This window comes from Gopherus flavomarginatus, chromosome 1, assembly GCF_025201925.1.
Source record: "Gopherus flavomarginatus isolate rGopFla2 chromosome 1, rGopFla2.mat.asm, whole genome shotgun sequence".
In the NCBI taxonomy this organism is placed as follows: domain Eukaryota; kingdom Metazoa; phylum Chordata; order Testudines; family Testudinidae; genus Gopherus; species Gopherus flavomarginatus.
The window spans coordinates 67,067,365-67,095,314 of NC_066617.1; the positions used below are offsets into that span (position 1 = coordinate 67,067,365).

General features: G+C 42.7%; 1 protein-coding gene across 2 annotated transcripts in view; it reads left to right on the plus strand.

The window, feature by feature from the left end:
• Positions 1-21,370, plus strand: part of LOC127034751 (zinc finger MYM-type protein 5-like) — a 44,675-nt gene extending 23,305 nt beyond the window's left edge. For both annotated transcript variants that reach the window (XM_050923975.1, XM_050923968.1), the window contains exon 2: positions 19,841-21,370. In XM_050923975.1, the coding sequence (XP_050779932.1) occupies positions 19,876-20,676 (801 nt within the window). In that variant the 5' untranslated portion in view covers positions 19,841-19,875 and the 3' untranslated portion in view covers positions 20,677-21,370. The remainder of the gene's footprint in view (positions 1-19,840) is intronic.
• Positions 21,371-27,950: the final 6,580 nt, after the last annotated feature.

Here is a 27,950-nt window from a genome sequence, read left to right on the forward strand (position 1 = left end):
TTTGCCTTATCCCTCTTAAACAAGATCCTGCTGGTTTTTATTCTATTGGTGTAACAACTGTTTTCCTTCTTGTTGTTCCTATAAACTTACATATTGTAATTTTCCATTCCCTCCCTCACCAGCTTCCTGCTTTCTTCAAGGTCACCTTTTTTATACTTAGGTGATAAAAGCCTACCGATATCTCCTTTGAACTTAATTTAAAGTCCTTCTCACTGTGCTGGTGAGTTGGGTGTGAAGAACGTCTTCACACCCATCTTCATCATCTGGGCCCCATCTCTTCCTAGGAGTTATCATTCATGAAGCAGCATCCCATGGTTGAGGAAGCCAAAGCCCTCCTGTTGACACCATCTGCACAGTCATGCTTCTGTCCCTGCGTGGGCCCTTACTTTCAAATGACAGGATGGATGAGAACACCACCTGTGCCCCCTGGCTCCTTCACCCTCACTCTCAAGAGCTCTGCAGTCAAAGTATCTTTTCTTACCTTAATTTTGGTACCTTAGCAAGGTCTTGAGCACAGTATGCTGCTTAGTTCTCTATGGGTAAAATTCACTCAAATTCTGAAGGCTCATTCAAGGTCTTCCTCATCACTTAAACCTCATATTGTTCCTCTGAAAGAGAGTAAGTGTAGATGACTGTTACGTAGGGGGCATCCAGATGCCTCCTCTTTCCTGAGCCCAGAGCGGTTACTCTTGAGTGAGTGGGGATGTGCTGCTGAATACAAAAAACTTGGTGTAGGGAACATGAAGAACTGTAGCCTCTACTCCAGTTGAGCGGCAGCTGCAGAGAGGCTTTCCCCTGCAATTCCATGGGGCTGGGTGTGTGTTTGTGGATTCCACACCCCAGCCCCTTGGCATAAAGCCCAGTTATTAGAAACATAAACCAAAGAAGCATAAACAGATGATTACATGAAAAGTATATCATGATCAGCCAGATAGATCCCAAATGTTTATTCTGTAAACTGCAATAGGCAACCGCTGCAGCAGCACCGGTGTTCTTTGCAGCTGTAGTTTTTCATCTTATTTGTGCAAGTTTGTCATTAAGCTTAGAAACAGGCAAAAATATCTTCCTTCATTTCTTGGTTCACACTTAAGTAACTGCTTTAAGACTGTATTATGCCAATATTCAATCCAGCCCTTTTGCAACTATTTTTATGCTGTAAATCAGCTCTGACCTAATACAAAATCTTCAAGTTTTTCTTCTGTGCTACTTCCTTTTCTTACTGCAGCTGTTTAAGTGGCTTATTTTGTGAATGAATGCTGGCTGCCCTTAGCACAATGACATTCACATTGACCTCTGATTGTGTATTGAATTCCTGCCCAGCAGGGAGACTAGGTCTTAGGAAAAAGTTAGTTCACTGATGGTCAGAGCCTGCTGAGCTAAGGCCTGTTAACCTGCCTGGGAAGTGAATGGCTTAGAAGGCTTTTTCACTTCCTTGAATTATGTTAGAAAAGCCATCCTCTGTGTAGTTTTATCCATCATCTGGAAAGATGGATTTGATTTATCTCAGCTTGATACAATATTTTTTAAAAAAAATCAGTATCTAAAATTACATTCTCTAATAAGTTTAGGAACAAAATACATTTTAACTTCCCTATTGCTACTGTAGGTATCAGGAAGGGGCTCTGTGCTCACTGCATAGAAAACTACCACGGACAATACCGAAAAAGCCAACCCAAATGCTAACCTTCCACAGAAACGTTGGGGCCTTACGCTCTTTGAGGCCTAAATCTGTGACATACATATCCTCTGAATGGAATTAATCTGTAAACAGAATCTTTGCAAAGTTGATTGGCAATAGTGTCCTGCTCTCAAGTCCACCAACCAATGAGAGTTTGGTTGTAATGATGAGGTAGTGGTTGTAATTAACAATGATGTTACACTCTGAAAAGGTGACACTGTAAAAATGGCACCTTCTTACTCAACAGCACAGCAGGGTTACATTCAATGTTATCTGCTGTTGTTAGTGACACAAATCATGGCCTGCTTTTTAGAGATGATATGCACCCAAAGCTCCAGTTAAACTTACTAGAAGCTGCAGCATATTTAAAAATCAGGCCCTTAAATTTAGTTCTTTGTACTCCTGTTAGCCCGTTAGAGCTAACAGAGTTATGGGAGAATGAGACAGATTCTGTTCTGGTTTCTTGCATTCAATAGCTAATTTCTAAAAGCTAGTTGCAGAATCTTTACTATTGATGATATGTGAGCTACTGTAGAAAAAGATCCCAGCAAAGCCTTCAGATTCCAAATGGAATTTGCAGCTCTGGCTGTTATAGATCAGAGTCAGGTGCTCTGTTTCTTACACTGGTGTAAATCAGCAATAAAGCCACTGAAGTCAGTGCAGTTACCCCAGTGAAAAACTGATTTCAGTGAGATCAGAATTAGATTCCACTTTTTTTAACTTGTAAAATGAGTACAGGCGAGTCTCATCTTACGTGCATTTAACATGCGCGAATTCAGCTTTGTGCAGTCGGCAAAAACAAACCAAAAAAGAGAGAAACAATTTAAATACTGTACCTGTAGTGTGGGCTATTCCACCAACCATTACACTCAATGTAATTTTGACTATACGCGATTTTCGCTTTAAGCGCTGACAGCGGAACTTAACCCCCGCGCAAGATGAGACTTGCCTGTAGATAGAAATCACTGTGACATATGGAACCCCACAATGTCATGTTCAGCCACTCTTCAGCATAAAGCCACACTTTATTATCCTTGTTAGTTTGTATAGGTGGACAGTTTTTGAGAACTGGATTGAACTGCTCTCATCAGCTAAGAGAACACCTCTTCTTACTGTGCACTTTGAATTAAGCTGCTTCTTAATGCAGTTGTTTCTTTTTCAAAGCTATTTTCTAACCTTTTCAAATTACTTTACACAAACAGTAAGCCCAATCCCTCTTCCACTGAAGCCAGTGAGAGTCTTCATTCACTTCAGCGGAAGTTGGATTGGGCCCAGTAAGAACAAAAGAACTAGATAAATTCATGGAGGATAGGTCCATCAATGGCTATTAGCTAGGATGGGAAGGGATGCAAAACCATGCTCTGAAGTGTCCCATACTATATAAGTGTAGTATAAGTGGCCTTATACTACACCCATTGCTTAATCACAAATTTCCTATCAAGTTCAGTGGGGCAGAATTGGGCCCATCAAACTAAGTGAAGGCATATCTGCTTCATTCCATACCCCAAATTTATAAGGTAACTAAATTTGCTCACATTGCTCAAGGTTAGACACTGTATCAGCCTTCCTCTCCCTGACTCCTGTTAGCAGAGATACAGAAATATTCTCAGAGGTAGCACATTTCAAAAGGCACATGTCTAAGGAAGGGAATGTTCAAAGCAAAAAGAAACATGCTTAAGATTTGTTCATAGGGGTGTATCCATATGAACCCTATAAAAATTGTCTATCAATATTAGAGGATGAACGAACAGTGAGCAGCTGACCTGTCAACCCCACTACTGCTGGAGCACATCAAGGTGGCAGAGAGCAGCTGTTAGAAGCAAGTTACTCATACAATGCCTGGGATCTGGCTGGAATAGTGGTAATTCAGATATTCCAACCATCTGTGATGATAAGTATGATGTCACATATGGACAATGTAGCCATCAATGAGGGCAGGAGGAAAGAAAGACAATTAATTTATTTCCCATGTGAACTGTCACTTAGCTTTTGGTGTTTTGTAGACCTTTATTTTTTAAATGTGGAAATCTAAGAATTATTAATGAGCTCATGGATGTGAAAATACTTCCAGTGAGTAGACTTAATTTGTTTTTTGGTGCTTGGATCTTTAAATAAATAACAGAAAGGTAGGCAGGTTTGGGTTGCAAGCAGCAGGAATCACTGGAGAGGGAGAAAATGAAAAAACACCCTAATACTCTTCTTTCTGGAAGGTTCTGCACAGTCTATAAAAACATGCAAATCTAGCTGATGGCAAAGTCAAGGCTAGAGTTTGTCTCGGGGAAACATCCAGAGACCACATGCATTAGTCACGCCCCTCCTTTTAATTGTCCATCTTTCTGCACAAGTACTTCTTCCCCTACCTCATCCCAGGGCCGCCCAGAGGATTCCTGAGGTCTTTGGTGGCGGGGATCTTTCCACTCCAGCACCCACCATCAAGTGTCCCAAAGACCCACGGCGGGCGCCCCCCGCAGCCGAATTACCACCGAAGCGGGTCCCACCACTGAAGCGCAGCTGAGTCTTCAGGGCACTTCGGGGGCTGGTCCCGGAACGGAAGGACCCCCCCACTGCCAAATTACAACCGAAGACCCGGCTGCACTTCGGTGGTGGGTCCTGCTTTGGTGGTAATTCGGTGGCAGGGGTCCTTTCGCCTGGGAGAGGAAGAACCTCCGGGGCCCGTGACAGTTTTCCGGGGCTCCAGAGCGAGTGAAGGACCCCGCTCCAGGAGCCCTGGAAAAACTCTCGTGGGGGCCCCTGCAGGGCCCGGGGCCTGGGGCAAATTGCCCCACTTGCCCCCCCCGGGCAGCCCTGCCTCATTCAATCACGCTCCTCCTGCCCCTGGTGCTTATTTGCCACCTTTGACTCCCCCCCCCACCCCGCCACCAAATCAGTGCACCATTCTCCTTTGGTTGGAACACTCCCTAGTTTCTTCTACCTGCCTGCAAACTCAGGAAGGCAGCACTGCTTCAGTTCACATTCAGAAGGAAATCAGAGCAACCAAAAAGGTGAAGGTTAAAACACTTAACAGCAGTTTAATATATTAATCTAACAGTTTAAAATGCCCAACACACACAGAAGAGAAAGGAGTCACAATGGTATGACTATAAATATATAATCTTTGCTAGCCAAACAGGGTAGTGAAGATGTTACATGTTCAACAAAGGGAGGCCAAATCTCTTAATAAAATTGGTACCACCAGAAAGAGTGTTCACTTCTCTCATCAAGACAGCACAGTTATTATGGCCACTCATTTATAAAAGGTGTCAAGGCCATTTTTCTAATTATTGCATAGCAAGCTGCCAGTAGGAACAGCTTCCTTAGGGTACGTATTAGTTTTTGCTGCCATGTGGTGTTGTGTAGCTACCAGTGTTTTCTCCATGAATTAAAATTGCGGGTGGGTGGGTGGGCTGTATGGCTCCATAGTAAAAACTGAAAAATGTTTCATGACCATTTTATTAGATTTAACTCCTGTTTTAAAATCATCACATAAATTAAAGTTGGCTGCTCAAGGCTTCTATGTAGCACCACATCTATATCGTTCTTGGTTTCTTGTTATAATTTTGCACAACTCTGTTAATGACCTTCTTGAATGCAGTGCGTTCATCTTTGGTGGCTACTTGTATGTCCAGTACTTCCCTTACTTCAATTGATATGCTCATTAGTTAATTCACATGATCAGACAGAAGGTGACTTCTTTCAGAACACACAATTCTATTCAATGATGAAAAAGAACGCTCAACTGTAGCTGTTGTGTCTGGGAGTAGCAAGAGATGAATTCCTACTTCTTTCATCCCAGGAAACATAGCACGAATATTGGGTTGAGCTACTAGTGATAAAGAAGTTGAAGTCAAATCTTCATTCATTCGTCATATGATATTCCACTCTGTGTTCAAATTTTCTGTCCTGTCCTGAGCACATGGCAGCCCTATTGCTGGCAGTGCCTCACTCCACTCAACTGTTGGTGTTTTATAGGACAGGAATCTGTAAAAGCTATGTACAGGATGAGTAGAATCTAGAAGTTGCTGTTGTAGATTTTTAAGAATCAAGTCTGGGTACATTTTCAGTTGTCTTAAACACTTCTTGTCCTCTTCGCTTAAGGATTCAATATAAATGCCTTCATTAGTCAACTTCTGGACTGAAGTCTTCTCTTCTTCCAGTACTTTTTCAGTGGATAGCTCTCTGATCCAAATGTAGCTTCTATTGCTGAACAAAGATCTACTACTGTTGTAGCAGGTGCCTGGATGATATTATGGATTATTTAATGATCCAAGCAGTTTCAACAGTAGACTTACAAGAGAGAATAGCAATAGATTTCTCCAGACATAGTAGCGAAAGTAATCCACTAGCCTCACTACCAGGGCTGGCTCCAGCATTTTTGCCACCCCGAGTGGCGCGGAAAAAAAGCAGCAGCGATCGGTGGCAATTCGGAGGCAGGTCCTTCCCTCCAAGACGGACTGAGGGACTCGCTGCTGAATTGCTGCCGAAAAGCCAACGTGCCACCCCTTTCCATTGGCTGCCCCAAGCACCTGCTTGCTGCGCTGGTGCCTGGAGCCAGCCCTGCTCACTACTTAGATCTATCCCATCTTGGTAGATACTTTCCAAAGCCAGTAATAATGGCAAGAGTAATTTTAAGACAACAGCCAAGGATCGCTCATGAAAAAGCCAGCAGGTTTCCCCAGGTTGGACTAATTTGAATTTAAGTCCCAGTGTATCTTCTATTTTTTCCAAGATATTCAGTCTTTTTGGACTCTTGCTGAAAAAAGAATATAATGAAACATTAAATTTATAGCTTTTTAAATGTCTTTTGAAGAGTCTGCAGCTTATACTAGTGCTAGTTGGAGTAGATGGCCTCTGCAGTGTGTAGAGGAGAGATTAGAGTTACACTTTTCTCTGAGCAAAGCTTGTATTCTGCCATGTCTTCCAGAGAAGTTTGTAGCTCCATCAAATGCACAAGCAGCCATCTGTCTGGGGTCCAACTGACAAGCATTTAATTCTAAGATATGAGTTGTCACAGATGCAGCCAATGTGTCTTCTATAACTTGAAGATCTAGAAATGCATCTACTAGCCTACCTCTAACATCAAGATAACGTACACAATGACTTAATACTTGATGCCCATTTGCATCGCTGCATTCATCAGCCATATATGCAATTTTTTTGAATATGGTGAGAGAGTGCTTCACTTTTCAACTGTTGAGTCTTTCCCTGTTGCACCACATGCTTCTAGCCGGTCAGTTGAGTTTCTTGCAGAAAAATAGTGGGTGTTTGCTGGTCTGTTTGGAACCAGTGTTCAACTTCAGGATGAACAAGTGACAGTGCACTTAGCATTGGACTCCAGTTTTTACTGTGTGGTATCTCTTGCTTAAACAGAAAGTATGATGCCACAGCCATGTTTGTTTGCATGGACTGTGTTGTGTCTCCAGCATTCTTAACAGCCTCATTAAGTACTTCTAAAATTGGCTTTGAAAGTGGGTTTATAAGGCTTTTATGCATCTTGATGCACTCCAGAGGTGTGGTGTTTTGCAGCCTTTTCACAGTGTGACTTTGGCTTTGCTGATCGGTCTGACAAACCAAGCTCCTCCACTTTTACCAATTATAGCATTGGGAAGCTTTCCTTCTTCATAAGCTTTTTTGCGAGAGGTGCACCAGTAGCCATCTTTTGTAAATTCAATAAATGGGAACACTTTGACAAACATCAGGAACTGCCTTTAGGTTTTGGAGACAGGCTGTTTCTTCAGTAGGCAGCTGTATTTGTTCTTTGGGCTGGCCGGATGTAGATACTTCAGTTGAACCTTCAGATGACATATTGATATCTTCATTCTTGATATGTTCTTCACCTTGGTTGATTTGAGGCCTTTGAGTGGAAAAATTGTTGCATTGTTTTTTGTCTTTTCATTTTGACCTGCAACATATGAATAAATTAAATGTTTTGTTAGGATAATGCAAATTTTGTGTAAGGATAATGCAAATTACACCAAAACACATAACAGTTCTAGATTGACTTTTGAAAAGTAAGCCATCATGGGATAAGAGGGAAGTCTTCTCATGGATCAGTAACTGGTTAAAAGATGGGAAACAAAGGATAGGAATAAATTATCAGTTTTCAGAATGAAGAGAAATAAATAATGGTATCCCTGAGGGATTGGTACTGGGACCATTACTGTTCAACATATTCATAAATTATCTGGAAAAGTGGGTAAAAAGTGAGGTGGCAAAATTTCAGATGATACAAAACTATTCAAGTTAGTTAAGTCCAAAGCAAACTGAAGAGTTACAAAACGATCTCACAAAACTGTGTGACTGGGCAACAAAATGGCAGATGAAAATCAGTGTTGATAAATGCAAAGTAATGCACATTAGAAAACAATCTCACTATACATATAAAATGATGAGGTCTAAATTATCTGTTAACACTCAAGAAAGAGACCTTGGAGTCATTGTGGATGGTTCTCTGAAAATGTCCACTCAATGTGCAGCGTCAGTCAAAAAAGCAAACAGAATGTTGGGAATCATTAAGAAAGGGATAGATAATAAGACAGAAAATATCATAGTGCCTCTATTTAAATCCATGATATGCACACACTCTGAATACTTGTGTGTTCTGGTCACCCCATCCCAAAAAAGATATTATTGGAATTGGAAAAGGTACAGAGATGGGCAACTAAAATGATTAGGGGCATGAAACAGGAGGAGAGATTAAAATGACTGGGACTTTTCAGCTTAGAAAAGAGACAACTAAGGGGGGATATGATAAAGGTCTATAAAATCTTGACTGGTGTGAAGAAAGTGAATAATAAATGTTATATAATCCTTCACATAACACAAGAACTAGCAGTCACCCAATGAAATTAATAGGCATCAGGTTTAAAAAAAAAAAACAAGAAAAAGTAAGTACTTCACACAACATAAAGTCAGCCCATGGAACTCTTTGCCAGGCGATGCTGTGAAGACCAAAACTATAACAGGATTTAAAAAAAGAACTAGATAAGTTTCTGGAGAATAGGTCCATCAGTGGATATTAGCCAGGATGGGGAGGGATGCAACACCATGCTCTGAGTGGCTCTAGCCTGATTACCAGAAGCTGGGAATGGGCAACAGGGGATAGATCACTTGATCATTACCTGTTCTGTTCATTCCCTCTGAAGCATCTGCCCTTGACCACTGCCAGAAGACAGGATACTGGGCTATATGGACAATTGGTCTGACCCAGTATGGCCATTCTTATGTAAAATTAATTATAATAATAAAAATGTTTAGTACAGAAACTCCCCAACATAATGACCTTTCAAGATAGCAATGATATGAGATAACAACCTTGGCAAATAATGCATTTTAAAAATCTTGGCCTACTACTTATATACGTTTCCTTTCCCAGTCACAAATCTAGCATTCTGGAGCAAAGTCACTAAACTATAGTCCAACAAACAAATGTTTATTTAACATGCCTCTCACTGGTATCTGATAAGAAGGTTGGTTTCCTTTAGACCAGAAGATGCTGCAGTTTCTGATCTATCATATGTGGTTACATATTTCTGTATTTGCATATTCTGGGACAACTACACTGTTTAGCTTAATGAAGTGCTATGGCCATATCTCCTACAAAAGTCACCTGAAAATGTGCACACTTACACAAATGTGTAATATGTTGTATATTTGTTAGGTTACATGGTATGTTAAAAATCAGTGTTCTCCTAGCCTGTCTGCCAGATTGCTGCGCAAATCCTTTCCCTATTTAATTGTAAAGGAATCCTGTTCAAAAGATTTGAAGTCCTAAGTGCTCAATAAAGGAATCCAGATACAGCCCTAATGAGTGCAAATAAAACAGCATTTATTTTAAATTCTTAGCCCTCGTGGGAGACCACTTTTAGTGCTAGCAGAATTACTCAGTTGCAAGTATTGGGAGGCTGGGAATTCAGACCTGTTGAATGAGTTCTTATAGATGTGCTACTATTTTTCAACCACTGACTAGTAAGCAAAATGAACCTCTTTCATTTTTTAATACCTTATTTGCTGAGTCAAGAAATAAATGTTGATGCCTTAGTGGCTATCTGGTATATCTGATATATTTAGGTGCATATACATGATTGTTGCAATCTCTAGTTGTGGTAACAATCCACCAAAATATAATCACCTCAGAAAAGGAATTACTGCATCATTTTGAAGAAAGAGGGTGCAGGATCAGGCCCCCATCTATGACAAATGGCAACACTCTCATTAACTTCAAAAGGATGTAGGATTGAGCCCTTAACTATTCAAGAGCCTGATCCTGTGAAGTGTGGGGCATCCTCATCTTCCCCTGAAGTCAACACAAATTGAGGGCTCTTGACAGCTTGATAGACAAGGCACTAAGATACCTGAGAAGTATTCAGGAAGAAAGGATTTAGTGTGTGAATAAAACAAGATTGTGTAATCCATTACGGTTTTGACAATATGCCTTCTTATCCTCTTCACTGTGCTATGTGGTGGTTTTCAATAATACCGAGAAATCTTAACTCCTCAAATAAGTCTGTCCTACACACAAAAGCCACACAACCCCTAGTCATCCCTAATTCTTTTCCATTCCTCCTCCAGAGAGGCCAAAAGGCCCAATTCTTCACTACTCTGCACCTTGTGCAGCCATTTACATCTGCATCCAGTGGGTACAAAATGCTGCCACTCTGATTAGTTAGCATTTTGCTACCACTTTACACCAGTGTAAGCCACTGTAGAGCTGGAAAGGACCTTGGTAAGATCACCTAGTCCCTCCTGTCACACTGAGGCAGGACCAAGAGGCCTAAGCCATCCCTGACAGGTCTATCCCTAGGTTGAACAACAAGGGCTAGGGTAACCATACTTCTTTCAGAATGGGCAAGACTGAATTTGACTCATATCTTCCATCAAATATTTTTGGACGAGGTATAGCGCACACCCTTGAATTGCTTTGAAAATCACTCCCTGTGGCCTTTCTCTTGCTGTTTGCACATTTGTCACATGTTGTTTATTACAATTTACATTTCATTCTGTTTTAAGCAGATATATTTTATTTCCTGTGAAAATTCCACAGCTGGCTAGAAATACCAGACAGCACAGTAGTGTAACTCACAATAACTAGGAAAAGCCTTCCAGGTAAAGGATGTGAGTGCAGAAAAATAATGCCTGACCCTCTAAAACACACCAGACACAGAACAAAGACTTTGAAAGTTCAATTTCCACAAAAATTCAGTAACCGATGCAGAAGGATACGTGCCTGGGACAGAATTCAATGAGAAAACAGTGCAATAGGACTTCCATGCTGGCTTGGTGGGTAACAATGAGTACTATAGAGACCTGGGAGTATTAAGTTATGCAAGAGACCAGGCTCAGAAGCAACCCTGCTCCGATTCCTCTGGTCAGCAGGACAGGAAAGCACTATAGAAGAGAGTGGCTCAGGCAGTCAGTGGAGGATGCACTTCAAAAGATTTAGGGTGAAATTTTGGCCTTTAACTCACTGAGAAAATTCCCAACGATTTCAATAGGGCCAGGATTTTACTCCTAATTTCTCAAGGCCTACCAATTGAATGTACTTTTTGAATAGCTAAAAATAACACAGCGTACTGAAAATTTTAGCTTATGCCTTTCTTAATCTTTCCTGCTGAAGCACTGTCACTTAGTACAGTATAAACAATTAAATATTCAATGGGCCAGAGAGAGATTGACGCTCTAGCCCAGCAGTTAGTGTTATACCAATTATATTAGACCAGTAAAAACCAGCAGGATCTTATTAAAGGGGACAAGACAAAGATGCCACATTTATTATGATAACAATTTGATTTATGACTAATAAGTAATATCTTAATTCTTATACACACACATTATACCTAATACCTATATACACACACACACACACACACACCCATCAGATGTTCTGCAGCTGCTGCATAGTTACCAGTCCTGAAGATAGCTTAAGTTCATAGCTTGATTTTGTAGCTTGGGTTCATAGCTTGTGGCAGCTAACTGGCCAGGAAAGCCAGGCACAAGGACAAGCTGGATCTCTGTTGGGCAGGCACTGATGTCCTTCCATGTTGGCAGCAGAATGTTACCCAGAGTCTCTCATCTCACCCTTCTTTTTTATAGGCTTTTAGTTTGGATTCAGAGTCTATAGGTCTTGCTGTGTCACGCTGCCTCTGGGTTTAGATTGATCACCCATCAATTGCAGGCGTGACTTTCAGCCTTGGACCTGGCTTTGATCTTTCTTCTGTTGTCCTTTTCTTTTTAGGGTGGATGCTTCTTACTTTGTTTAGGGCTGTTGTTTAGGTCTTCAGCCGTTGGTATTTGAACTTTATCTCATCAGGACAGGCTGGGGCTGGAGGTTGATTCCATCATTCATACATACCTCATTCACACATCTAAACTAAACTAATAAGATTACAGCAGGGTTTGCAAAAATGAAGGTTGGAGGAAGCTTTTACAAAATGGAGTGAGTGTTTTAAAATGGGGTTTGAATTACAATATGGAACAGAAGTTACAGTATAGGCAAGTGTAGTGAATGGTGAACAGAAGTTACATTAATAAAGTGAACAACTGAAAACAATTTCATTTATCAGTTCTACATTAGGGCACTCTCAAGAGATGGGAGTGCTAGGTTAATGGCCTTGCTCTAACTCAACAGAACAGGATCTCCTGCACCACAGGTGAATTGGGCCTTTTTTTATTTTAAACACAAGAAAAAGGGCTGACCTGGCTAAGATGCCTAACTCCTGGGGAAAGATTGATTAAAGGCAGGAATCCTGCCCAGAGATAGGCCAGAGGGATACACCAGCGGCGGCTCCAGGCACCAGTGCTTCAAGCGCGTGCCTGGAGCGGCAAGCCGCGGGGGGCACCCTGTCGGTCCCTGCGAGAGCGGCAGTCAGGCAGCCTTTTGTGGCATGCCTGCGGGAGGTCTTCTGGTCCCGCGGATTTGGCGGCAATTCGATGATGGGTACACCGAAGCCACGGGACCAGTGGACCTCCCACAGGCAAGACGCTGAATCCACTGGACCGGGGACCTCCCGCAGGCATGCTGCCGAAGGCAGCCTGACTGCCGTGCTTGGAGTGGCAAAAAAGGTAGAGTTGCCCCTGGGAGGCACCTTCTAGCAGATTATCCTGATGGACCATGTGCAGCCCGCAGGCTGCCCACTACTGGTCTAAACCAAGAGTAGTTTATTTTTTGTCATGGTCCAAATTTCTTGGTCAAGGTATAGACAAGATCCAGACTCCAGAGAAACATTTTTCACACTGCAAATACCCCTGTTCAACAAACACATACCATTCTGTATAATAAAGCCACAGCCTGATGCTTTTCTTTTTAACGCATTAAATGAAAAATAATCAAACCATTGTATAACCTAAAAATAACCTCCAAGGAAGTGGTAATAAGTTTCATCTGAGACTTTGAGGAAGTACATAGATAAAATGGCAAATAGATGCAAATATTAGCATCAAAATACTTTCAGATAACTGTTTTAAGTTTTTTTTTTATTTGAGTTTACAAAGAGTATTAACTTTGGTGTTGTCAAATAAAATGATTGTAGGCATATGCCCCCCAGCTCAGGGTTACAATATTTCAAAAGAGGAGACTTCCAATGGGGCAAAGAAGAGGAGTACGGGGGGAGGGTACAGTTGAGGGGTGCTGGAGGAGTACCTGACAGCCTCACTCTTGAGGTAGGGCAGCAGGGCTGCCCAGAGGACTCAGGGGGCCTGGGGCAGGGCTGGGTCTTCAGCAGCAATTCAGCGGTGGGTCCCTCTCAGAGGGAAGGACCCACCGCTGAATGCCACTGAAGAATGAAGCGGCGGCGGTAGAGCAGCCTAAGTGCCGCCGATTGCTGCTTTTTCCCCACCCCGCCACTTGCGGTGCTTGTACTCACCAGGTGGTGCTCCGAGGCTTCGGCAGCACTTCAGCAGCGGGCCCTTCACTTGCTCCGAGTCTTCTGCTGCCAAAGACTCAGAGGGAGTGAAACCCAGAGCAGCTCACAGGGCCCCTGTGGGGCCTGGGGCAAATTGCCCACTTGCCCCCCACGTCTGGGCAGCCCTGTAGGGCAGTGCTATTCCTGGTCACAGTGGCAGGGCAGCTGGTGCAGGCCTGGGACACAGTGCCACCCTGTCAGTCAGCACCTCCCTGCAGGCCTCTTTCTCCCATTCCAGGGTGGGGAGCCAGGGCCTGACCAGGCTCTGAGGCCCCACAGCAGGGCAGGTGGCCTGGCCAAGAGGTGCTTGGCAGCTCCACTTACCTGGGGGGCCAGGCAGTCCAGCTCCCCCAATCACCCACCAGTTCCCCACCCAGAGAGGCTCCCACTGCCCCATTCATTGACCCCAGACACCAACACCTGCTCATTTGCTCACATGGCCCATTTGCTTCATCCCTGTGCTGCTGCCAGCTGAGGACAGAGCTGGTGGCTGTGCAACCACCTGGGGACAAACTGCACCCCACAGCCTGGCCAAGACATCCATCCCCTGCTGAGCAGGGATGGCTCCACATAGCTACAGGCTGTTTGACCTTTGTGGTCCACTCAAAAGTGTCTGGCAGTCCAGATTTGGCAGTTTGCTGATTGACTACCCCTGATCTAAATATATGAAGGAACCCCTTTCAGGGTTAGAAGTTCAATGGGGCCTGTCCCTGTGCCCTTGTTACCGTCTTTAGCCCTGTCTAGGCTACCTTTAAGTCTGTGTCTGCCCTGGTATAGAGCAGTGCCCCCAGGGCTTTCTCTTTTGGAGACTCTTTAAGTCCTTTCCTCTGCTTGGGCCTTTAAACAAACCTTATCCCCTTCTCAGGGCTTAGGCCACCCTGCCAGTGAGGGGACCCAATCCACAGAGTGGGACCCTATAAACAACAGTCACATGCTGCTTCCTGTAGTAAATGCTGCAGCTAATATTCCCTGGGCCACTTCCTACCCGGTCCCATCACCTTTATCCATTACGTTAGGTTACAGGTCCATGGGTTCTATTTGTCTTGTTCCCTGTTTGCTCAGGATAGCCCAGGCCTCCTTGCCTGGAAAGTCACTCTCTCTCTCTCTCTTTTCCCTTCTGGTCCTAGCCAGGAACTGACACACTTAACTCCTGCACTTTCTTTTAACTGAGCCTGCTGGGCTGTGGTTGGGTGCTTCTCTGCAGCCTGTTTAGGGAGGTTTGGAGGACACACCTTTACGGTTCCTTTTGCTCAGTGGGGTGAGGTAGGACTGCATAGCCTCCAGCAGTGGGCCTCAAAGAGCCCAGTACACCCTGTGTCAGGCTCCTAAGTCCCTTTTGAAAATGAGTTTTAAGTTCCTAAGCCCCCTAGGTGCATTTGAAAATTTTGTCTACACCAAATAGTTTTCCTCCAAAATTTACTTCTATGTTTACTCATTCTCTGTTTAAGAATCCATCCTATTACTCCCACATGTGCCAATTTACAAGGACAATCCATCATGACTGAATTATAGATCTATGAAGAAGTGATTTTTTTTTTATAGGATCTACTTAAATGTGCGTGAGGAATTGTTGAATATACAACATGTTCCACATGTTGCTCACACGGTTCTCACCTGTAAGTGGAAGGGAAAAGCCAAAATATGTAGGATCAACAGAGGCTCCTGTGAGATTACACAAATTATCCATATGAATACCACAAGAATGCATCATGATTCATGTTATTACAATGACTACCCAAGAAAGTAATAAAGATTTGGCACTTGTTATAAAGTGTTGGCAAGTGAGTTCTTAGATTCCTACCTCTAGTGCCTGGGATTTTTTTTTTCTTGTTATCTATTGAGGAGTTACTCATAAAGCTTTAATAGATGGTTGCCAAATAGGCATTGTTTCCTCTGGAAAGGGGATTTATTATAAGATAAGATTTTTCTCTCCACGTGTTGATGCCAGCTCAATATTGGAAGATGAAACACATACCTAGGAGATTACAGATCCAGAAAGCACCTTTTCCAGGAAAGCTGGCTGAGTGAATCATTTCAGTAAAAAAATGTGTTGAAATGTTAAACAAGTGCTCGCTCTCTTGATTTAATGCTGTTGTTAATTATAGAAAAGGCTCCATGAGAAAGGAAACAAGTCAGGTCAGAGATTGTTACTACAGAGCACGCATTTAAAAAGGAAACAATAGAATTGGACAAGTTCATTGACCCCAAACTAATGTGAGAAGGGCGTGGAAAATTCATCAGGAACATTTAGTTCTGTGTTATTTTTCATGTGACTAAATGGACAGTAAGAGGATTTTTGCAGCTGTAAGGTCTTTGCTAATGGAGTTGATTGGAAATGCCCGTCTTAGTGGAGCTCCTTCTTGGTGAATTACTCTCAAATTTCTAAGTAGCACAAGCAAGGCAGAGGCCATGAATGACAGGGTAGAATATTTGTGGGGAAGGCAGAAGACAAAATCGGGTAAGACCTCTTGCTAAGCCACATTTAACTATGGAACTTATGGAGATATGGCACAGAAGGACTGCAGGGATTTCTCTGCACCTCCATGGTGGGGTGTACACCCCTCCCTGAATTTCTCCATCACCCCCAGTAGTCAACTAGTTACATGCTGTGTTGCCACTTTAGTTGCTGGTTGGAAATTTGAATGAAATAGAAACATTAATGCACATTTTAAAAGCATATACAGTATGTGATAAAATACTTGTATCTGAAAAAGCATAATAGGTTTGAAAAGTTTTGACAAAGATTGTGTTCTCACACAGCTGTTTTTTTTATGACAATGTCGGCACATTTGTTTTGGTGATGTTAGCCAACCTTATAATTTCAAATTATGATCTGTAAACAAGGTCTGAATGAGCTCTCCCCTGACAGCTAGTGATGAGCCGGGGTGCAATGAAGCCGGGAACACTGGTTCTGGGCAAGACTGGCAAATGCTTACTATTTTTCTGCAAGAAACTCAGCTGACAGGCTAGAAACATGTAGTGCAACAGTGAAAGACTCGGAAGTTGAAAAAATGAAGAACTCTCTCACCACATTCAAAAAATGTGCATACATGGCTGATGAATGCACTGATGCAAATGGGCATCAAGTATTAAGTCACTGTGTATGTTATCTTGATGTCAGTGGCAGGGCTGCCCAGAGGTGTGGGCAAGTGGGGCAATTTGCCCCAGGCCCCGCAGGGGCCCCCACAAGAATGTCTGAGACTCCTTCTCTGCCCCGCCCCCACTTCCACCTTCCCCCATCCCCTGACGCCTCAGTAAGCCATGTCCAGGAGCGGCCCTGGACAGCGCTGCAGCAGCGTGGCTCCGGCGGGACCTGAGCTCCTCCCACTCAGAGCCATGTGGTAAGGGGGCGGGGCTGCAATCTCCAGCGGCTGCAGCGCTGTGTAGGGCCGCTCCTGGATGCAGCTTGCTGAGGCTTCAGGAGAGAGGGGAGGCAGGGGGTAAGCGGCATGGTAAGGGGCCAGGACCAGGGGAGTTGGATAAGGGACAGGGAGTCCTGGGGAAAGCCAGGGGGATGGGGGAGAGGGGTTGGATGGGGCAGAGGTTCTGGGGGGGAGGTCAGGATGAGGAATGGGGGGTTGGATTGTGGGCATTCCAGGGGTCCGTCAGGACTCGGTGGGGGGTGGTGGATAGGGGTTGGGGCAGTCAGGACAGGGAGCAGAGGAGGTTGGTAGGGGGTGCGGTCACCGGGTGGTGGTTAGGGGGTCTCGGGGGGGTGGTCAGGGGACAAGGAGCAGGATGGGGCAGGGATTCTGAGGGGGGAAGGCAGGGGGCAGGAAGTGGGTGGTGGTCAGATAGGGGGCAGGGCCAGGCTGTTTGGGGAGGCACAGCCTTCCCTACCTGGCCCTTCATACAATTTTGGAACCTCGATGTGGCCCTCTGGCCAAAAAGTTTGCCTATGCCTGCCCTAATGTCTCAAAAAAAGTGGCTTTGCATTTTAATTTAATAGCATGATATACTTTATATAGAAAGCACGCATTTGCTCGCAGCATGTGTCCCCAATACTGTGGCTCCGCATTAGCATTGGTCCTCCCCTCCCCTCTGACTACTATTCTAGAAAATTCTTTGACCTATATAAGCGGCCGCGTCAGGCGTGCCCAGCACGGTGTCTACAGTGTTTGTAATCTTTGTTGCGTGTACTCTACTGAAATAGCATAACAAGCCCGTGGCTTTACGTTTTAATTCAATCGTATACCGCCTTTTAATTTTAAAGTATGGATCGGTTTGTTGTTACGATAAGAAAAGGAGCAGACAAGCTGTTCATGTGAAGGAGTCTTTTTGAAACTAGTACATATAAAAAACAAACTAAGAAGTACAATGTCCCAACAGCGCCTCAACTCACTCATGATTTTGTACATAGAACAAGAGTTGGTTTCGTCAGTTAATTACAATGATGTGATTGAGAAATTCAAGTCCATTACACCTGGTGAGCGACGTCTTATTCTCTAGGACAGGAAGATGAAGAAACTTTAATCTGTTTTTGTCAATTTGGGTTAGCTCATTATCTAGTTAAAGATAAAGATCATGAAAATTGACTGTATCTTTGTATACGCCTGGTTATCTTTACAGCAAAAATTTGGTATTTTATGTCTCATTTTTTAAGAAAAGTTTAGTTGTTAATTAAAAAAAAATTAATTAAGTTTTAGTTTCTTTAGTTTGTTTGATGAATAAAAATGTCATTTATTATTGAGTATTCAATAAATGTTCACCTTTAAAAAAAATAAATAAAATTCCCTGGGTGCACACCCTAATAAAATGTGCTGCATATGCCTATGTGGGCAGTGCTTCTTGATGTTGCCAAAGCATAACAATGTGATATAAAGTAAAATGTACAGCATACATTTTGCAAGATATTCTCCTTCCTGTGCACGAAGGTTATGACAGGTACTTCAACGTTCATTTTAATTTCTGTTGCAGTTCAAATTGTTCCACAACACATGGGGTACATAAGGAATTTTTCAATTAACTACCTATTACAATTTAGATCTCAGAAACTGCCTGGGAGCTGCCACCTGATGTGCCCAGACTACTTCTACCCCTCTTTCCCTGCCAGCTCAGGACTCCAGCACCCTGTCTTGCTGAGCCAGACACACCTGTCTGCTCCAACACAGACCCAGGGTCTGAATTACCTGCCCCAAAGCTGCAGGTTTACCTGAAAGCAGCTAACAGAAGTGTTCCTGTTTTTAACACTCACATGCCCAATTCCCAATGGGGTCTAAACCCAAATAAATCCATTTTACCCTGTAGAAAGCTTATATAGGGTAAACTCATAAATTGTTCTCCCTCTATAACACTAATAGAGAGAGATGTACAGTTGTTTGCTCCCCCAGGTATTAATACATACTCTGAGTTAATTAGTAAGTAAAAAGTGATTTTATTAAATACAGAAAATAGGATTTAAGTAGTTCCAAGTAGTAACAGACAGAACAAAGTAAGTCACCAAGCCAAATAAAATAAAATGCTCAAATCTATGTCTAATCAAACTGAATACAGATAAGATCCTCACCAGTTCCAGAATGCTCCCTTTTACAGACTAATCTCCTTTTAGCCTGAGTCCAGCAACCACTCACACCCCTTGCACAATGTCCTTTGTTCCAGTTTCTTTCAAGTATCCTGGGGGGTAGGGAGGCTCTCTCTTTAGCCAGCTGAAGACCATCATGGAGGGGTCACTCAGGGGTTTAAATAGACTTTTTCTTGTGGATGGAGACCCCCTCCTCACTCCTATGCACAATCCAGCTCCAAGATGGAGTTTAGGAGTTACCTGGGCAAGTCACATGTCCATGCATGACTCACAGTTTTTACAGGTAGCATCCATTGTTTACATGCTATCTTGAACATCCTCAAGTAGACTTCTTATGTGGATTGGAGCATTCCAAGATTCATTGTCCTTTAAGTGTCTCTTGATTAGGTACTTAACTTCAACATTCCTTTCTCCAGGAACTGACCAAATGCTCTACTAAGGTTATTTAGAAATCAAGCTTGTACACAGCCAATATTTATAACTTTGAATACAAAAATGATACATGCATGCAGATAGGATTAATAGATTCAGTAGATCATAACCTTTATATAGATATGTTACATAGTATAGATAGATTCAGTAGATCATATTCCACTTATGTCATATTCCCATAAAGCATTATGGGGTACAGTGTCATATTACCTAACAAAATGAAAGATACCAAAGGAATTAATTTATTTGCAGGTATCATCACATAGTCAATGATCATAGGGGTTAGAAAAATGAAAAGTACATATCTTTCAGGATTTGAGAAGAGAAAGCAGAAGAAAGCTAGACAGATGCAAGAAGAAAAGGGAAAAATAACTTTTCACAAATTTCTTCAGGCACAATCCAAGTCAAGTCAGTTGACTGAGTTGAGCGATGCGGGCATTCAAGGCTCTTCAGAGGTGGGAAGTGAAAGTGGTGTTGTAAGAGAAAAAGAAAAGGCGATGTGTGAGAAATCCAAAATATTACCACATTCAGAAAACAATGTTATGGTTGTTGCAGAGGAAGAGAAGGAAATCCAGTCTCTTTGGATAGACAATGGAGAACACAGTGGTAACACTGCTATAACTGAGAAACTGGTACAGTTGACTAGTCCTGCTGCTGTAGATGGGAATAATGAAGAAGAGTTGTGCAGTAATGACCCAGCCTACTGGAAGTACCTAGATATAAAGAAAAGAGATCTTATTATATTGAAGGGTCCACCACATAAGCCCAAAAACTTTCCTCATGATTCTTTTGACAGGAAATTGCCAATAACGTTTTTTTCTAAACCTCTGAGTAATGGCAAATGTATTGAAAGAGACTGGATGGTGTGGAGTAAAGATGCTGCAGCAATATTTTGTTTTCCCTGCAGTCTCTACAGAAGTGAAACTCAAACTAACCAATTACATCATTCAAACTTTGTTGAAGATGGAACTGTCGATAGTTGGAAAAAGATTTACAAGAAAATCAAGAGTCATGAAGAAAATGCTTTACATTTGAGCAATTACTTTAAGTGGAAGGAATTATTTCAGACCTCACTGATAAAAGAGGCATTGATGCTGCATTACAGCATAGTATTAAACAGGAGGAGGAAAAATGACGTAAAATATTAACTGCCATTGTTGACATTCTTTTCCTAGCAAAGAATAATCTGCCATTTCGTGGTAGCCATTCTACTGTTGATTATAATGACTGTGGGCTTTTCTTGTCAACACTGAAGCTTGTGGGCAGGTACAATACTGAGGTGAAACAACATCTAGAGATGGTAGCTCAATGCAGAGAGTGTGGTCGAAGAATGCAGGCTCACTACCTGTCATGGCATAGTCAGAATGAGTTCTTGAAACTGGGTGGGGAGAAAGTTTTAAACTCTATTCTTGAAAAGGTAAGAAAAGCCCAATATTTCAGCATTGTTGTTGATGGTACACCTGATGTTTCACACACAGAGCAGTTACTTTTTACTCTCAGATATGTGACGCAAAAAAACGGAAATTGGGATGTGCATGAAAGATTTGTTAAACTAGTAGATTTTGAAAAGAAGACTGGCACAGATATAGCAGAATAGATAAAGAGGTTTTAAAAAGAAAGTGCCTTAGAACTATCTTGGCACAGAGGGCAGGAATATGACAATGCCTCTAACATGTCAGGAAAATTTCAGGGAGTAAAGACAAGAATTTTGGAAGAAAATGCCCAAGTCTATTTTTCTCTATGCAGCGCTCACACGCTGAACTTCTGTGGCACCCACGCTATGGAAACCAGTGTAGAAGTAAAACATATTTTGGAAATGTTCAGAAACTCTATAAAGTATTTGCTCTTAGCCCTGCAAGATGGAAAATTTTGCAGACCACTGCAAATATATCTCTTTACTCTGTATCTAAAAACTAGGTGGAGCGCAAGAATTGATGCTGTTCGCCCCTTAATCAAAAATCACACAGGCATGCTAGAAAGTTTAATTAAAATTGAAGAGGAGCTTCATTTACCTCCTGAAATCCAGGCAGATGTTGACTGTTTGATTAAGTGGCTTAAGTCATTTGAATTTGTACTTCTTACACTGAAGTACTTTAAACCATATTGTAGTATTGATGATAAGAACAAGGTCCTACAAAGCACCAAATTAACAATGGAAGAGCGAGCTAAACACGTGAGCAACTTAGTCAAGGGAATTCAAACAATGAAAGATTCTTGGCCAATTTTTTTTTTTGGAGAAGCCAAACAAGTTGCTTTCAAGCCTTGGCATTGACCAAAAAATGACTCAAGGATCTGGAAGAACAAGCAATTCTTTGACAACACAGGGGATGCAGACTATACTTTTGACTCTCCCAATATTCAGTTCAAAGAACAAGTGTTCTTTCCGACAATGGATTTGCTTCTATCAGAGCTAGGAGGTCTTGGCGAAAGAATGGCTGAAGTCTCAAATTCATTTTCACCCATTTTATGTCTGCCAGATAAAGTGGATGAATCTTCTATACAAAATTTTGTTGACACTTTGGTCACAGCATATCTGAAAGTTCTCCAGAGAGAAGATCTTAAAGAGTAACTTAGAATCTTTTACAAAATAAAATAAGATTCCAACTTAAGAGTTGATGGACATATAATCTCTGCACTTACACTTCTTAATGTTCTCTTCAAAAAAGGGTTGGAAAATGTGTTTCCACAGATTTGTATTTGTTTGCGCCTACTAACAGTGTTGCCAGTGTCGGTAGCATCGGGAGAGCGTGCATTTAGTAAGCTAACATTGATTAAAAATCATTTGTGTTCAGCCACCAGGGAACAAAGGCTGAACCATTTGCTCACTTTGAGCATAGAATATGAAATGGCCAAAGACATAAGTTTTGATGACATTATTAATGAGTTTGCCAAAATGAAAGCGAGGAAAAAATTTGCAGATGTATAATTGAAGTTCAGAACAATTTGTAAAAAAAGATTTCATAAGAAGCATTATGTAATTGCAAATGTATACATACCATTAAAGCATTTAATATTTTTAATAGTGTATTTTATGTATTTTCAAATTATTCAAAATTAATTTTTGAATGTATTTCACTGGTTATTTTTTTATATTTCCAAATACGTTACTATAGTATTGCAACTTTTTTTTATGGAAGGGGACCCCGAAATTGCTTTGTCCCAGGCTCCCTGAATCCTCTGGGTGGCCCAGGTCAGTGGCAGGCCAATAGATGCTTTTCTAGATGTTTCCGTTACAGAAGACACATTGGCTGAATCTGTGACAACCCACAGTTTTGAAAAGGTTAAAGGCTTGTAAATTGAACCCCAAAGAGATGGCTGCTTGTGCATTTGAAGGAACTACAAACTTCTCTGGAAGACTCTCTCCCTCTATCCTCAGTCACTTTCACTAGGCTGGGGCAGGGGAGTTGGGTGTGAGAGGGGGTGTGGGATCTGGGAGGGAGTTTGGGCGCAGGGTGCGGGATTTAGGCTGGGAGAGAGGGTTGGGGTGCAGGAGTGGATCAGGGGGTCAGCACTTACCTCAGGCGGCTCCCAAAGGTGACCAGCATACCCCTCTGGCAGTGGCTCCTAGGCAGGAGGTCCAGGGGGTCTCCATGTGCTGCTGCCTGCAGGCACCATCCCCGCAGCTTCCATTGGCCGCAGTTCCTGGCCAATGGGAGCTGCAGAGTCGGAGTCGGTGCTTGGGATGGGGGCAGTGCCTGGAGATCCTCTCCCTAGGGATCACAGAATTAATAGAATTTTGTGTTCTGAAAGAAGTCACCTTCTGCATGATCATGAGCCTATCATGGAGGACTGGAAGTACTGGACACACAAGAAGCCACCAAAGATGAACGCACTGCATTCGAGAAGTTCATTAACAGAGTTATGCAAAATTACAAGAAACCAAGAAAGATGTAGATGTAGTGCTTCATAGTAGACTTGGGTATTTGTGTGATGATTTTAAAACATGAATTAAACATTTTTCAGTTTTTACTATGGTGCCATACAGCCCACCTTCACCCTAATGATCTCACTTCTTCCCCATAATTTTAATCCCTGAGGAAAACACTCACTACAACTTCAAAGTGAAATTCACTTTAGTGCAGAGAGGTCACACAAGGCCCTATGCAGCATGGAAACCCTTAACAAAGGGCTTGTCTTCACATACAGTGCTAGAGCAGCGCAGCTTCATAGTGCAGCTGCACTGCTGTAGTGCTTTCATGAAGACGCTACTGCACAATTTTCAAGAGCTTCTCCCTTCAGCATATTGCTGTCCACATGACGGGGATTAAGTCAGTATAACTACGTCATTCGGGGGAGTAGATTTTGTGAGTGACATAGTTATACTGCTATAGGTCTTTAGTGTAGACATGGTCTTAGAGCATAAAGGGGGTTTAAAATATACATAGGCCCTTGAGTGTGCCCTCTCAATTATGTTTTTTTATTATGGTTATTATATCCTAGATGACTGCACACTTGTTGCTTCTGCATGCTGAACTCATTGCCCGCACCATGGGCTCCTTGCATTCCTGCACTTTCCCTCCCACACACTTCCTGTGTGCCACCTTCCCATCCTCCTCTATTTCAGGGACTCACTACATCCCCTCTTACAGATCTCTCTCATGCCATGGATTCTGTGTGCTTCTCATTTCCTCCCTCCATGCCAGGGTCCCCCATTTTCCCTTCCATACCAGGGGCTCTGTGTGCCCCTTCTCCTACCATACTGTGGTCCCCCATTCTCCCCCCATACCTCTTTGTCCGCCCCCCATTTCTCCTCCCACCATGCCAGTGCCCCCGTTCTCCCTGCCTGGGGCTGTATGTGCCTCATGGTCTGCTTTCCCGTGCCCCACTTTTCCCTGTGACAGAATGTTAATCACCTAAGGATGACTCACCAGATTTTGGCATGGAACAAATTGAGGAGCTAAATTGGTTAAGAACTGGATATTTAAGCAACTAACAAGGTGATTCAGCTCATCAGCTGAGGACAGATAAGAGAGACAGCTGGAGGAATGAGGGGAAGGTTAGGAGGAAGGGTCAGAGAAGCTCAAGATCTCAGGAAGATGAGTTTCCCTACCCTTGCCTAGGGAGAAGGTAAAAGCTTTTCATTGTTGGGGGAAAAGGACGTGTACAACACACTGGAACTAAAGCACTTGGTGTTGAACTTGCCATTGGTATGTGTGAGGATTGTTTGCAGAGAGGAGTTCATGGTGAGGGAACTCTGCCCTATGATGGTGCCCCCATGCCAGGAACTCTGGTATCTACCCTGCCCCTTATGAAAAGGGCCGTGTGCTTCCATTCCTCCCAAGCATTTTTATTCTCCTTCTTTCTTTCTCTTTAGTTTCCTTTGGGAGTGTCATTCCCTGGAAATTTTGGAGCTGATTGGATGTGGGGTTCAAATGACACTGCACTACATCCAATCAGAGAAATGTCATTGAGTTGAGTGTAAGGCCTTCCAAGAATAGCCAACTATTTTATTACTTATTATTCATTATCTCATGCATTTGTGTTTTGATAGCATATAGAGGCCTGGCCCCATTATACTTGGTACAATACAAACGTATGATGAAAAGATGATCCTTGCTCAAATTTCACCTATGGAGCCAGGCTTGTCTTCTGGGTCAGACTTCAGATTACGTCTGTATAAAGAAACTCATTGTTAAATAATGTAAGGAAATCATGTTAAGTCATCGCTAAAATCATGTAAGGAAAATGTGGTTTGGAAGGGGTATAAGGCAGTGAGAAAGAGATTCCAATGAATATATATGGTTTCCTTACAGCTTTTTAACAAAGAAAAGTGAGCCAAATAGTCTCTTGTGTACATTATGATACTAAATCCAGGGCCCACATTTGATTTTTTTCTTTAACAATGCTGTGCTGAGTTAGTGCTCTCAGTTCACTTCCAATAAATACATGACCACCTTGCTGCATTGCAAAATCATTGTCACAAACTGATTCACTTCACTGGCTGTCTTGACAGCTAGGCAAAAAACGGAGTGGATATACAGCCTGAGTTGTCCTCTCACTCCTCAAGGTGGTCATTCCAAGTCAGAGATTTTCCACTCGTCCATGTTAGCAACGGTGGGAGCCACAATGTAAATGACTGTCTTGCTGCTGCCAGCATTTTAAACACCTCCATGTTCCATTAACAAATAATTCTGCTCAAAGGAGATCTAATCAAGAATGTCCTAGAGGATGTTAATTTCCAAGGCTATTTGCCGAGCACCTTTAATCAATACTAAATTCTTTTCTAAAGGGAAAAAAAGGGCATGTATATAAACTTTCCTATCCTGTGGTGCATATGTGTATAATGAGACCACTATTACACCCATAGAAACATTGATCCAATTTACTTCAAAACAAAAATCAGGGCAGAATATGAATATGGAATGACATTTTACTGAATAGCCTGTGAATCATTGGCTGTCTCCCTTAGCACCACTTGAAGGGCATATCTCTTCTGCCACCTGGATCAAGGCAAAGTCAGTTCAAAACCATTCAGTCATCACAGCACGGCTCTGATTTCAAATTCTGCATGAGTAACAGCTGTCAGGTTTGCAAACCAATTAGAAAGTCTGTAAATGCCGCTAGTTACAGGGAAGTTTTTTGCAGGCTGCACTGCTTGGCACTCATTTGTATGGGCTCGAAGCCCAGTCTTTTCGTCTTTGATTTCAATTACAGGGCCTTCAAACAGTCTTGTGTTTTTGGTTGTTATTGTCACCACTGAGATACAGCATGCGCTATGGCACAATGAGCTAGCACAGCTGGGTTCCCATGCACACACAAAAGATATTTACTGTACAGGCCAATACAGTTAGGCCCCACAACCTGCCAACAGCCTAATGTGTTGGGCTACCACTTCTACAGTGGGCTCAAAGAGCATATTTAAATGTATCTAATTTAACAGAAAAAATAGCTATTCAGTGTTATGGAGAATTGGGTGGCAGCAGGGGTAGCAAGAAAAAATAACTACCAAATAAAAAGTGTGTGTGTGTTGGGGAGGGGGTGGGATTTGGCTGTCTTGTGCAAGTTACGCGGTGGCCTGCTGTAGCTGGAGACTGGTCTCGATGACCCATGAAGTCCCTTCTACTCCTGTGTTCCTAAGTGTGCTAGGTGGGAAGGAGTGTCTCCCTACAGGGAAGGATATGGACCTAGCACTTCCTTGTGCGCAAGACTTGATATGATAGGCTGACAATATCCTGGACAAACCTTATGGAATTAAAATAAACTGTGCTGAATTAAATTAAACCTCATTGGATTAGGTTTATACCTTTGGGGTTCATTGTATTAAAAATGCAATTGTGCATGCATTGTATGTGCCTTCTCTGGTGTGTGTGTGCGTGGGGATGCTAATGTACTTTCTCCCAGCAAATGGACAGGAACCTGGTCCATGGAGGGCCCCAATCTTTAGAGAAGGGTTGGAAGGACTGCGTCTACTGAGGCTTATAACACTGGATGCTGCTTTTGAGCTGAAGTTGTGATGAACTTGTGACCCAAAGAGGTTGGGGCTTGGAAGGATTGCTCCTGCCAGAGCCCATATTAGAGTTGGGGTGGGGTCTGGTAAGCTTATTACCATGGTATACGTTTTTACTGTTAATATGTTTTCTCTGTGGTGTTTTTACCTTAAGAATGAAATAGGTTTGCATAAAAAAGAGCTGTGTTGTATCTATAAGCATGGGCAGTCTCTGAAGAGAAGGCAAGTGCGCTTGAACACCTGTCTCTACTGGAATAACACATTGAAGGCAGGGAACTGTGCAGCCTGGAAATCCCCTGGTCAGAAAGGAGTGAGATATACGGGTTTCCCCCCACCACCCGCAAGAAAAGCAACAGTTGGAGAGCTGGAAATCTGAAAGTAGGTGCCCTGGCTGGAGCACTGAGGGGAAATACTGGTGCAGTTGCCTTGAGCTGTGACACTGGGAACCAGATTAACAAACCTGGAAGTGTTTCTTTATTCTAATCAGTTTGGCTAGCCAGCTTGGGGCATGTTGCCAAGCTCTGGGTACGTGCACTTAGGGGAGGGATTGGTCAAAGCCAGTAGGAGGGAAGCCCTGTGGGATATAAGGCAGAGTTCATATTCCTCCATTTTGGAGCAGCAGTAAGAAGTGCAGCTGAACATGTTACCTCTAGCACCCACACCCCACAAACCTACCCTTCTCTGTGAACTGGCTGGACGATTTCGGTTCCTTCTGCTCCATCTACTGCTCCTGCACTTAGAACCAGGAGTCTCTCTCTGTAGCCCGTGTTTTAAAAAAACGAAAACAAAAGCCGCACACAACATGAAGGTCCTGATGAGAGGTCACTGAACATTTTTCAACTCAAGAGTTTTGTGTCAAAAACTGCAGTTTTGTCAAAATCAAAACATTTCCCAAGACTGTGTCAATTTAGATGACATTTTTGACAGGAAAATTTATAAGTGAATTGTCTTGACTCTTGTTTCAATAAAGTTAAA